The sequence below is a fragment of the Ovis aries genome, chromosome 25 (genome assembly GCF_016772045.2).
Source record: "Ovis aries strain OAR_USU_Benz2616 breed Rambouillet chromosome 25, ARS-UI_Ramb_v3.0, whole genome shotgun sequence".
In the NCBI taxonomy this organism is placed as follows: Eukaryota; Metazoa; Chordata; class Mammalia; order Artiodactyla; family Bovidae; genus Ovis; species Ovis aries.
In genome coordinates this window covers 25414204-25427113 of record NC_056078.1, presented here as the reverse complement: position 1 = coordinate 25427113, position 12910 = coordinate 25414204, and the positions used below count along the sequence as shown (strand labels likewise).

The following is a 12910-nucleotide window of genomic DNA, read 5'->3' as shown; positions in this document are numbered from 1 at the left end:
GTCTCTAACCAACAGAATACAGCCTGTGGCAAAGGTGATGGTCTGTCTCTCTTGTGATTATGTTATAAGCTTAGGTACAAATTATACAGATGTTATACAACTGATAGGTTAAGACTGTGTTACAAGTATGTCTCTCTCACACACACATACACACACCCCTCTGTCTTGCTTGCGTGCACTGAGACACTCCTGCTGGCCTTGGCCTTGAAGAAGCAGGCTACTGTAATGTGCTCTGCCTACTATGAGAAAGGCTGTGTGGTCGGGAACCATAGGTAACCTGTAGGAGCTGAGGGACTCAGTCCTACTATAGAAAGGACTGAGTTATGCCAGTGGCAGTGAGCTCAGCAGAGGACCCCAGCACTAAACGGGAACGCAGCTGATGGCAACCTGACTGCAGCCTCGAGAAGCGCTGGGCGGAGGCCCCATGCCTGGATTCCTGACCCAGGGACACTGCCATAACACGTGTACTGTTTTAAGCCAATGAATTTGTGGTGACCTGCTATGCAGCTACCGAAAGCAAATACGGCTCCAGAAGCAGAGCCAGGCCCACAGCATGTTGATGGGGGACCCTCACACCACATAGGGAGCACTCCCTCCAGTTTGGAGGGGACATGTCAGGAAGCCACCAGCTGCCTGCCTGTCCCAGCCGAGTGGGCAGTCAGTGGCCTCCGAGGGCCCCTGCACTGGGTCAGAGGTGGGACTTGTTGACCTCTGAGGTTCTTTCTACTTCTAAGAAGAGAATTCCTCCAAGTTCAAGGTTCTGGCACCTTTGAACTCTGTTGGCCCCTGGAGAGGGAGGCCATCATGTTGTGAGCGGAGGGAGCTGGAACCCCTGTTGACACCTATCTGCCCCTCAGGGAGCAGCTGCTCATTCAGAGGACCCTCCCATCCCCAGTTTGGGATGGCAGATGAGGTCGGTGCAGCCTCATCACACCAGGCACCTGCTAGGCAGATGACCGCAGTCAGGGCACCCGACTTGCTTGCCCTCGTCAGCAGAGGTCTGCTGGCAACCGTGATGCTCAGTCCCCTCGCCTTACTATAAATCCTGGGAGCCCGATTGGGCCAGGAAGTCCAGTCGCTCCGGCTCTCCCTTGGTCACCTGGTTCTCCTTTCTCCCCAGTTGGGCCGTCTAGACCCTACGGATTGACAAAGATCTCTGTTAATCAAGGGCTAGGCCATCACACTGAGGTCTGTGGACAAGCTGCAGCCTGCACGTGGGACTCCCTTCTCCCAAAAGCAGATGTCTAGGGTGCCGTCTATTTCTCAGATGGAAGCTGTGAGGCCCAAAGAACGTTCCTAGGTCAAACCTAGCTGGCCTGGGCAAGGTCCCTTGTTTGTACCTCTCCTGGGTCTAGGGCTTCTGTATGCTATCCCAAGAGACAGTTTTACACCCACAACTTTATCTTCCCAACAACCCAGTGAGGTATCCAGGGATGGTATTATCATCCCCATTTTACAGATGAGGCAACAGAGGCTCTGCCAGGCTCAGTGACTTTGCTGTGAATGGGAGCTGACAGAGTGGGACTCAGGTCTCTTGAGGCAGGAAACTAGCTTTCATAAAGTAAGGCTGGAGGCGAAAGCAGGCGAGCCCCTGTCCCCGGCTCCTGACCCTGGTTTCCAGCTGCAGTGGGCACAGCACACAGCTGTATCATGCTAGGTGGGCCCTGGCGCTCACCGGTGGTCCTGGCTGCCCCGTCTCCCCTCTCTCCCCCTTCTCTCCGGGGCTCCCCGGGAGGCCGTCTTCTCCCTTCATTCCTGCAGGCCCAGGCTTTCCTGGGGGGCCTTGGGGACCAGGAGGGCCCACATCTCCTGGTTTGCCTCGAGGTCCCTTGAGAAAAGATCAACAACATGTATTTAGATACACTCATGGAGGATCGAGGGGAAGAACATGAAAGAATGGGGTGTGGGGGCCCCAAAGGACTTGGCTCTTTGGTGCTTTATTGGACCAGGCAGAGAGTCTGTGCAGCTGCCTGTGCGAATCTGAGGGGCCTTGGCCACCAGCCCCGGCCCATCCCAGCGTGGGTCTGCCTGGCTCCTCCTGGGGCCAGCAGTGGGGATCAGGGGGCTTCTGCAGGCGGGTCCCCTCTCCCCTCTCCTCCCTTCCCCACAAAGTGTACACCCGGGCTCCTTCCAGAGCCTTCTGCACCCTCACCACCAGGGCAAAGACAATCTTTAGAGGTTTGTCTGGGTGTGTCCTTACCTTTTCCCCATCGAGTCCGGGAGGGCCTGGCAGTCCAATCTCCCCCTGCAGCCAGAACAACCCAAGGTCACTCTTGGACCAGAGGAGAACAGTAACTCTTATTTACATAGCACTTGCTGGGTCAGGTGTCCTCAGCACTCACGTGGAAGGCATGCACTTTCACTGACTGTTTTACAGGTGAGGACCCCAGTGCAGAGTTGTGAGCCCAAGGCCTGTGGTTAATGAACAGTGGATCCCGGTTTGACTCCTGGGTAGGGAAGATCCAAGTTCCCCTGGAGAAGGACAGTCTACCCACTCCAGTATTCTTGGGCTTCCCTCACGGCTCAGATGGTAAAGAATCCACCTGCTATCTGGGAGACCTGGGTTCAAGCCCTGGGTTGGGAAGATCGCCTGGAGAAGGGCATGGCAACCCACTCCAGGGTTTTTGCCTGGAGAGTCCCCATGGACAGAGGAGCCTGGCAGGCTACAGTCCCTGGGGTCACGAAGAGTCAGACATGACTGAGTGACTAAGCACAGCACAGCAAATAACCAGCTGCACCACCAAAGCAAGCTGAGAGGGAAGAGCGGTGAATTCCTCCTGGCAGATCAGGTAAGGCTTCGGGGAGGAGGTGGCAGCCTTCGAGGTGGCATTGAAATATGAGGACTTTGAATGGTACGGGAGACAAGAAGGGACTTCAGGGCAGAAGGCCTCATGAGTAGAGGGCAGAAGGACAAATGAGCATGGCTTTCTGAGAAAACCCGCAGGGATGAGGGCAGAGGACAAAAGGAAGCAGGAATGGAGGGAGGGGTGAGACTGGGGAGGGGCTCAAGTGCTACGTGCTGTGATGGTGGGTTGGGTCCCTGCTGTGGGTCCAGCTAGGGTGCGAGCTCGTCTAGATCCAGTCCTCACCGTAACAGAGGGGCCTGTGAATTACAGGAGCCTGAGACAGACGGTGAGGGGAGAAAGGCAGAGCTGAGGGTGTGGGAGGGATGGAGGACAGGCGGCGCCTTGGAGCTTGGGGAGAATTTCAGGCTGGAGTCGGGTAGTGGCCCTGGGAACATGAGAAAGACACAGATAGGGGCAGCCGGGGGTCCCGTGCTCAGAGACGCATGTGGGGCTTCTGCAGGGTCTGCATCTGCCTGGTCAAGACAGTGTTACCTTCTCGCCTGGGATCCCTGGAGCTCCGGGTGGGCCGATCTGCCCAGGAAGACCAGGGGGCCCCTAGGAAAGGAAAGAGAGACTCGTGGGAGAACTTTACGACTGAGGAGGGATGGCCTGTCTCCAGGGAGGTGTATGTGGAGGCTGATTATTTCCAAACATTTCATCAGCTTCTAGGAACACTTTTTTTTTTTTTTTTTGCAAAGAAAATAACAAGGAGATCACACAGTGTAAGGCAGGTGAGCTCTGAGTGTGTTTAGGCTAAAGACAGGGGTGGGGATCCTAGAGCCACACCTATCAGCCTCTTCCTCCCCTTCCCTCTAAGCCCTGGGGAGTCCTCGGGTTCCTAGAAGACAAATCTGACCTTCCCTGACAGTGACTGGGCAACAATCCAAATGTCCATCAGCGGGTGAGTGTCTGGAATATTATACAGCAGTGAAAAAGAACCAAGCACGGCCCAGGCCATGCCAGGAAAGAAACTCTGACACGTGACGCAGAGCAAAAGAAGTCGGATGCGGAGGCTGACATACTGATTGACTCCATCCATAAGAAACTCCAGAACTGAAGACAGATCTAAGCTGTGGTGCCAGAAAGCGATCAGTGGGGTAAGTGTGGGATTGACTCTTGAGTCTCATGAAGGAATTTTCTGTAGTGATTGAGGTGGTGGATACAAGGCTATATACATTTGTCAAAACTCAACAAATTCTACACCTAAAGTGGGTACATTTTATAGTATGTACAGTTAATTCAAGGTTGATTTTAAAAATTAAAAAATTTTTCCATGAAAGTTTTGTTTCAAATAGCTCTTTCAAATAATATATTTTAGTGTTTCCAAATGAAGCTCACTGATCCTAGAACCATTTGGTTAATACCAATCTCTGGGTTTGAGGCATCATATGACCAGTGCTTAATTCTGGATTTGTATCATCTCTAAGTGTGTTCTCTGGCTTATGGCCACTAAAAAATATTGAATGACATAAAATATGAGTAGTTTGAGAACTTCTTAATCTCTCCTCTTTTCTCTGACTTGGAAGTTAAAGCAGGTGGTGATCGTTTTAACTGCAGATCTTCACTGAGAGCCTATCACTGGTGGGCATCCAGGCAGGATCCAGGCTTAGAATACACCGGTTTTCCAGATGCTAATAATGAAGTTGATTTCCAGGAAAGGTGGAGGACTGCTACTGATTTCTTAGGATTATACTTTATTAGTAGAAAGGTTGGGTAAAAGGAGAAACATAGAAATATCTTCCTCCATACCATTACTTTTTCGATGCCGCTGCAAAGAGAACCCAACCCAGCATTTATCCTTTGACAAGAGCACCCTGCTGAGCTGGTGAAGAGCCACTCCAGATGACAGCTATGATCCTGCTCAGGCTCAGGCCAGTCCCTGCCCCAGCACAGCAGGGTCTACCCTAACCTTCTGGAGGGGAGACCTCCAGGCTTGGCTTTCAGGTTGCCCACTCCCAGCCCTCAGCCCAGCACCTGGGGGGAATCAAGGGACGAGGACTCACCATCAAGGCCAGTGTCCGGATCTCCTAAAAATCAACATCACATGATCAGTTGAAGAGCAAATCAAGAGCCACCTGGAAGGTCCCTCAAAACAGTCCTGAAGTGTGGGCGCTGGGCCCCTTGAAGGAGCACCACAGAGGTAGACCCTCTCGGGGATTCTGTGTCTCTCAGACTCACCCCACCTTTACCTCTCCCAGAGGATCGTTATCACTGAACAGAGAACACCCCACAAGCACCAAATGCTGTCTACAACAGACTCAGACAAGCCTTAAAGGGGACTGCAAACTGTCCCTTTACTAGAGAGGGAAGAAAGAAGCATGTCTTCTTTCTAATCACTGACCGGGACCCTCCCTTCATCTTCCCCCTTCTTCTAAGACCCAGATTTAAGGCTCTGATGTACCTCCCTTTAAACACAGTAGAACAAAACACGGAACTACTTGGAAATAAATTAGAGGGACAATTGTTGGCATTTAAAAAAATCTGTACACCTTGAAAATGGATTCACATAGGTACAAGGATTCCTTTAAAGGAGCGGTTCTCAGTCTGGGGTGATTTTGTCCCCCTGGGGACATTCGGCAGTGTGCAGAGACATACTTTGTTTTTTACAGCTGAGAGGCAATGACATAGGTGCCATCTATTGGAATCTAGGGGGTAGAGACCCGGAATGCTGCTGAACATCCTCCGGCACACGGGACAGCCTTCCCACAACCCAGATCAACCAGCCCCAAATGTCACTACACCCCACTTTTTTACAAAAAAATTTTTATGGCATGAGGGATCTTAGTTCCCCAACCAAGGATTAAACCCAGGCTCCCTGCAGTAGAAGCATGGAGTCTCAACCACTGGATCACCAGGGAAGTCCCAAGAACGCCACTTTTAAAGGAGGGAGCCGTATGAACCTGGACTATTACACGGACACAAAGGTAGATGGGTCACAGGAAGACAAGTGCTGCCAAGTGAAGGGGGAGTTTGTGTGCCAGAGAAATGGGAGTCCCAGAACCACAAGTGGGCCAGCACCCCACAGGTGCCAGGATGCTCCACTTACGACTCTCGGTGACCCAGAGCACCCCACAGGTGCCAGGATGCTCCACTTACGGCTCTTGGTGACCCAGAGCTGGGCCACTTGGATTTCAAATGAGGGAGCTGTGTGCCTGGGGGAGGCCGAAGGAGAGAAGACAAGGGAGCTCCTTGGAAGCTCTGCCTAGTGGCCAGGCCTTGGAGGGTTAGAGGCTCAGATCTCCCAGCAGGCCTGGGGCCCAGCCCCAAGGCCCACGAGGAACCCCAGACCTCCATCTCTGGGTGGCCCCGCTCACCTGGAGAGCCTCGTTGATGTTGCCATTGTAGTCCACCATCTCTCCTTTCCCAGTTTCGCCCTTGGAGCCCTAGGAGACAAATGACACCTGTACCCAGGGTCTGGGTCAGCGGGGACCTCAGGACAGGCACCTCCTGTTCCTGCCAAAGGGGATCAGAGCCGACGCTGGCTGCACAGGTGGATCCAGAGCCGCTGGCGGTGGCTCCTAGGGCTCCAGACACACTCAGAGGATGCTCCGGGAATCCAGAACCAGTGGAGAGCCCTAGACTAGACAGACCTGGGGGACGCTAAGTCTGATTGTGGCTGCAATGTCAGACACCCTAGCCACACAACCCAGCCGGCCAGACTGCTCTTCCCGGAGAGCCCCAGATGAGCCACTTCACACCATGGCCCCAGGGAGCTGGGCTGGGCTGCCCTGATTCTCTGGATGAGAGATGCACATACCTTGGGGCCAGTAGGTCCCTGTTCTCCAGCTGCTCCAGGCTCCCCCTGTTGCAGGACAAAATTGAAGTGAAATGGGCATAAAGTGGCTACAGAGAATCTGATGTCCCCAGATGGTCTGTGCTGGGTCCCTGGAGGGGCCGGGAGGCTCAGCTCAGCCCAGGCCAGGAGGGTGCAGGGCTCCAGCTCATGCAGGGTCCACCCCTCGGGAAGCGCCTCCACCAGCCCGCATGCCTCTCTCCCTCTGAGCTCCCTCCAGCTTCACACTGGAAGGTCTTATTTCTGTCCTGCGTTAGCTGTTGGTGATTCTATCCTTGTTTGTCTGGGCACTTCTCTTTAGTCCCCTAAGTCAGCCACCTCCTTGGGAGCAGAGACCAGACCCTCTGCCCCTCTGTTCCCATCCTGCTCAAGGAGCAAGGGTTCAGAAACTTTTTGCCAATTGCCTGGGTGGTCGCCAATCGCAGTGGAGAGCCCAGGCGGTTCCTGTCTGCTGGTGGAAGACCCAAACTGTGGGAGGAAACGCGGGGGGCCAGGGTGAGGGATTAGAAATACCCTGCCTCCTGGAGCAGGTTGGGTGGGGGAGGATTTGTACTTGTTGGAAATAGGACAGAACCGTGGGAAATAAATGAAAGGTGGTATAAATTGTGAAAAGCAAAGCACAGTTCCATACTTGATCTGGGAAAATATGAACACTGAACACAGCTTCAAAAATGAAGACAGAAAGTAAAAATAAAGGGAAAACAAACCCTTTAATATAACTCAACTTCTGCTGACCCCTCAGTTGGTCAGCTCAGGGAGCGTCACCTCCAAATAGCAGCTGGCACCTCCCCGCACCCACAGTCTTACAGTGCCCACAGCAACACCATGCTGACCTGTCAACAGGGGGAGCTGGAGAGAATGGAGCCTGCCTTTACCAGCGGTTAGAAAATAGTAGATGCAGGGGCTCTGGGTCACTGCATTCCCCAGGCCCAGCGTTTCATCCCCGGGCCTGCCTGCGCCTGGCCGCCATCTCAGAGGCTTCCCCAAAGCCCAAGGTGACCACAAGAGATGGCAGGCAGGAGTCACGGCCGTCAGCCCTGTGCCTGGGGGCCCGGTGGCAGGGACGGCCGAGACTCTCTCCCTCTGAGCTCCCGAGCTGACCCTCATCCTGCAGCTCTTAGATCGGGGCCCTCTGTACCTTGTCTCCTTGCCGTCCTGGGGGGCCTGCCTGGCCATCTGCTCCAGCTTCCCCCTGGGCAACAGGAGAGAGATGGGATGAGGACACGCAGGGGGCAAGAGACGATCCAGCCGTTCATGTTGTAGCAAGTGTCTCTGGGCTCTATCTCTTTGCCTGGTTATCTCCTAACTCCCCCTATTCCACCTGTCTGACTTCCCCACCCTTGGGCCCTGCCCAGGCCCACCTCCTCCAAGCAGCCCTCCTGATCTATTCCTTTCTCCCTCTGAGTTCTGTGCTGCCAGGCCCTTCTCAGTTCTTAGTTAACACACGTGTCCAGCTTGTTGAGGCCCCTAACTATGGACCCTCATCAACTTCCGGCTGTAGGAGGCAGGTCATTTTGGAGCCTGGAACACTTGCTCACCTCACCAGGTCCTGCCTGGGAGGCAGAGGTGAGTGAGAAGGGCCTAGGCATGTGGGGAGGGGGCCCCAGGAGGCCTAGGACCGGAGGAGCAGGGAGAGACAGGAGTCTCTGTTGTCGATTCAGAGTCCAGGCTACGGGCCTTTCTGATTATCCAAAGACCTGGCAGCCCCTGGTCCTTGACTCAGCTACATCAGAGCCATTTGAGTCAATGGCTCCTACTTCCAACTGCCCCAGATAGGGCATGTCTTTTGGAGGGTCAAGGTCACAGCTTGGAAATAGGAGCTCGGTCCCAGGAGCTCAGACCTTTTTAGAATCCACTGGAACAACCACACAGAGGAGGAGAGAAGGCAAGGTGCCCAGGATACAGAGTCCCCCAGATGGACTAGGGATAAGGAACACAGGCCAACACCTGACTTGAGCACTGATCCCAGGGAAAGACTCACCTTTGGCCCTGGGGGTCCAGGAAGCCCTGGGGGACCGGGCTCCCCTCGGCCTCCTCCAATGGAGTTTCCAGCATCGCCTTTTTCCCCCTGGGGGTGGAAGGTAGAGTTCCCATCACTAACTTTGCGGGAGGTGGTTGGTCCCTGTCTTTTCTCCCCTCATAGCTCAAAGGACTGAAGACAGCAGCCTGCCCCTCAGTCTGTGCTGAATGTTGGGGAACCGTGGGCTCCAGCATGGCTGGGGACCAGAGGCTTTGAGAAGCCTGGCTATGGGATGTGAGGAGAGAATGGAGCTGGTTACTCAAGTGGAACAGGTGCAAGCCAGAACAAGATCCCCGCAGGACCAGAATCGAGGTTTCTCAAAGTGTGTTTCAGGGAACACTCCCTCAGCAGGTTGGGAATATTCAGACTGTGACAGAGAGGGGTCTGGTGGCCAAACAATGTCGGAAAGGCAAAATGAAGTGAAGTTTTCCAGGCTCCTTCACCACGGGGTGCCAGGAGCCTCTTGGACAGGCCAAGGTGCTCATGACTCTCCGAGGAGCCTGCTTTATTTATTAAAAAATTTTTTATTGGCATATGGTTGACTTGGGTTGGTTTCAGGTATACAGTAAAGAAAATCAGTTATACATACATACATATGTACATATATCCACTCTTTTTCAGATTCTTTTCCCGTATAGCCCATTACAGAGTATTGAGTAGAATTCTGAGGGTGCTATTGTATAGAGCCAAACTTATTTGACTTCTTTTTTTTTTTTAATGGAATGTCTGTGGAGCTCACATACTGTAGACTACACTTTCAGACCTGGTGGAGAGAAATCAGACCAAGTCATAGCTAGTAAATTCTTTGAATTTGGGGCTTTTTGGGGACAGTCAGGACCTCCCATGTGGTATCCCATGCTTCTGTCCCCCAAAACAGAATCTGGCTGTGTTCCACCTGCTTTTCCCCAATCTGGGAGGGACCCCTGTAATGCTGGGGCCCTTGTGAATGTGCAGGGTGGGAAATGTGGGTGGGGATGGATGCTGGACCTCTACACAGAACCCACCATTCAGAGCTGGTTGCTACCCACCTTCTGCCCCAAGAGGCCGAGTGGCCCTGGGGACCCCGCAGCCCCCTTTTCACCCTGTGGAGGAGATGCAGACAGTTTGGGTTAGGAGCTATTTCTCTAGTCTGTTGGCGAAGGGACCAGCCCTCCAACGTAGGGTCTTAACTCTCTTCTCTCCTGCCTCCCTGCCCTTACCTGGGCTGTTCTCTGAAGGACTCACTTCCTGCTGGACCCTATCAGGGACCTGACTCCTTCCTTGGGACACTTCCCATTGGTATCATTGTCCTCCCAGTCCTGTGTGGGCAGGGCCCTTGGCATATATGGAGGGAGAGGAACCAACAGCATTGAGTTCCTTTGGGGGTCTCCTAGGGAGACGTGAGCCATTCAGAATGCAAATATTTGGCGTTACTTTTTAAAAACTGCTTTGCTGTTTTTTATGTTTGTAACATATAGCAATTAGATGCTCCTGGTCTCTAGGGAGAGCTTTCTGCACACCTCCCCCCTGCCTCTAGGGAGGACTAAACCCATCATACCGGCACTTCTCCTTTGGAGGAATATTTTGAGAAGTGTGCCTCAGGTTGAATTGTGTCCTATGAAATTCATATGCTGGAGTCCTAACTCCAGGTATCTCAGAATGTGACCTTACTTGGCAATTGGACCACTAGAGATGTAATTAGCTAAATTATGAGGTCACCCTGGAGTCAGGTGGGCCCCTAATCCAGTAAGATCGGTGTCCTTTTAAAGAAAAGGGAACTTTGGACACAGACATGCATATGGGGAGAACACCACGTGAAGACGAAGGCAGAGACTGGGGTGATGCTTCAACAAGCCAAGGAAGACCAGGAACGCCAGCAAGCTCCCAGGAACCAGGAGAGAGGCACGGGACATCCCGCAGAAGGGTGTCCAACCCCGCTGACACCTGATCTCGGACTTCCGGCCTCAGCACTGTGGGCCAGTCATTGTCTGCTGCTGAAGCCACCCAGTCAGTGGTCCCGTGTTAGGGCAGCCCTAGTAAACAAGCAAAAGTCGCTCGGTTGTGTCCGACTCTTTACGACCCCACGGACTATACAGTCCACGGAATTCTCCAGGCCAAAATATTGGAGTGGGTAGCCGTTCCCTTCACTGGGGGATCTTCCCAACCCAGGGATCGAACCCAGGTCTCCCACACCGCATGTGGATCCTTTACCAGCTGAGCCACCAGGGAAGCCCAAGAACACTGGAGTGGGTAGCTGTTCCCTTCTCCAGGGGGTCTTCCTGACCCAGGGATCGAACCGGGGTCTCCTGTGTTGCAGGCGGATTCTTTACCAGCTGAGCTACCAGGGAAGCCCAGTAAACAAGTACCCTTCTCTATTCTACCACCAAAGAATACTTTTTCTTGCCCGTGACTTAGGTCCCAGAGCCCCGCTCTCATTGCAGAGAGGAAGGGTCTCTGTGACTGTGGACAACGCCCTCAGTGAGGCACCCAGCTCTCCTGATGCTCCTCCTTCTGTGTCACAGACTTCACTTGGATTCACAGCGTCCTGTATCAGGAGGGCCCCTTGAGAGTGCCCCTCCAGGCCAGCGTGAGAAGCTCCGCTTGCTCTAGGCTGATGGTGGTTCTCATATGTAATAATATACACTGAGGGCCCTGCGCTCATAATTCACTCGGATGGCTCAACGAACTTTTCAGCGGCCAACACAAACGGTGTCGCATAGGGTCTTTAGCAGTCATCCCCTTGCCACCTGCCCTGGGGCAGAAAGAGTGAATGACAGGAGGAGGGCATGGCACCCCACTCCAGTGTTCTTGCCTGGAGAATCCCCAGGGACAGAGGAGCCTGGCGGGCTGCAGTCCATGGGGTTGCAAAGAGCTGGACATGGCTGAGCTACTAAGCACACACACGCGGGAGGCGAGGAGGGCCAAGTAAAAGCCCCAGTGATGAGAGAGACATGAATCCTAAGGCCCCAGCTCGCCCTGCAGTGCCTGTGGCTTTAGCGGGGGCATACCCCTGTCTGAGGCGGGGGTGGTCTAAGGGGAAGGGTGTGGGGCTGTTCTGCTGAGGTCCTGGGGGATGGGAGCAGGGGCAGGGAGGACCTCTCTTCCTTCTGCTGGGCTTTCCCCTGGGGTACCCAGTGGCTTTCAGGGAGAAAGGCTCTGCCCTCGAGTGTGAATTTCCGAAGATTTGCAGGCCATCCTGGCCAGCACTCCCTTCTTCCTGGAGACACATGCACCCTCCTCACACTGCAAGCAGCCTGACAACCATGGGGGCGGGGGGTGGGAACGGCAGGGGGACCAGGAGAGGCCAGGATGAAGGGAGCACACACTCAGAGACACAGTATCCTACCCTCTGCCCCCTCTTTCCCGGCAAACCTGGGGGCCCCGGCTTCCCTGTTGCTCCTGGGTCTCCCTTTGGGGTAAGAAGAAAAAGTCACTGATAAGAGGATGGGGTGGGAGTGGTGAGGGGTACAAGGGGCAGGAATCATAGACGAGTGTTTCCAGAGTACCTGCCCCCTAAGAGGCACCTCTTAAAAAAAGATTGTCCTCATCAGAAAGTTTGAAAATGCCGCAGAAGTTACTTTGTTTTTCTTTAGTTGCTCAGTCGAGTCCGACTCTTTGCGACCTCATGGACTGCAGCATGCCAGACTACCCTATCCTTCACTATCTCTCGGAATTTGCTCAAATTCATGTCCATTGAGTAAGTGATGCTATCTAACCATCTCATTCTCTGCGGCCCCCAAAAGAGTTTCCCAATGTATATTTAGCACAGTAAAGGCTCTGAGAAGGCCTGCAGGAAAGAAGCCTGTGTAATAGTTCCAAGGTCCATTATTTCTCAAATGTCTTTGACCATGGAAACTTTTCTCATGTTATACCTCTTATTGGACTGGATGAGAGACAGATCCCTGTGGGTGTAGGGGACCATGTCACCGCCTGCTGCAGCTGGTGGGAATGTAAACCAGACAGTTGCCCGGGACAGGATCCAGGGAGGGGGACGCGAGGCATCTGCAGCGCATTCTTGACAAGCAAGCCCCTCCGGGGTGGGCTCTCCTCTGCTCAGTCAGGTCCCCAGCTCTGGATCAGCCTCAAGGGACCAGGAGCAAAACAACAGCAGCCCATCCCACCTCCACCCCACGCCTGATGCTCCGGGCTGCCCGGAACATTTCCTCTGTATCAGTACCTTGGCTCCTGGGATCCCAGGTTCACCCTGTGTGGGAGGAAAGAAGACTCTGGTAAAGAATGGGAGGGAGCCAGATGAGAGAGGCCAGGAGCAGA

At 53.7% G+C, this 12910-nt stretch overlaps 1 protein-coding gene across 1 annotated transcript in view; it reads right to left on the bottom strand.

Annotated features, from left to right (window-relative positions):
- COL13A1 (collagen type XIII alpha 1 chain) overlaps window positions 1–12910 on the bottom strand; it is an 89878-nt gene that overhangs the window by 28061 nt on the left and 48907 nt on the right. Inside the window, exons 16-27 of the mRNA XM_060406855.1 lie at window positions 12816–12842; window positions 12011–12047; window positions 9688–9741; window positions 8621–8707; window positions 7778–7831; window positions 6604–6648; window positions 6161–6229; window positions 4850–4873; window positions 3339–3401; window positions 2201–2245; window positions 1676–1828; window positions 1038–1136 (exon numbers count right to left, since the gene is read on the bottom strand). Of these exons, the coding sequence (XP_060262838.1) occupies window positions 1038–1136; window positions 1676–1828; window positions 2201–2245; window positions 3339–3401; window positions 4850–4873; window positions 6161–6229; window positions 6604–6648; window positions 7778–7831; window positions 8621–8707; window positions 9688–9741; window positions 12011–12047; window positions 12816–12842 (757 nt within the window). The remainder of the gene's footprint in view (window positions 1–1037; window positions 1137–1675; window positions 1829–2200; window positions 2246–3338; window positions 3402–4849; window positions 4874–6160; window positions 6230–6603; window positions 6649–7777; window positions 7832–8620; window positions 8708–9687; window positions 9742–12010; window positions 12048–12815; window positions 12843–12910) is intronic.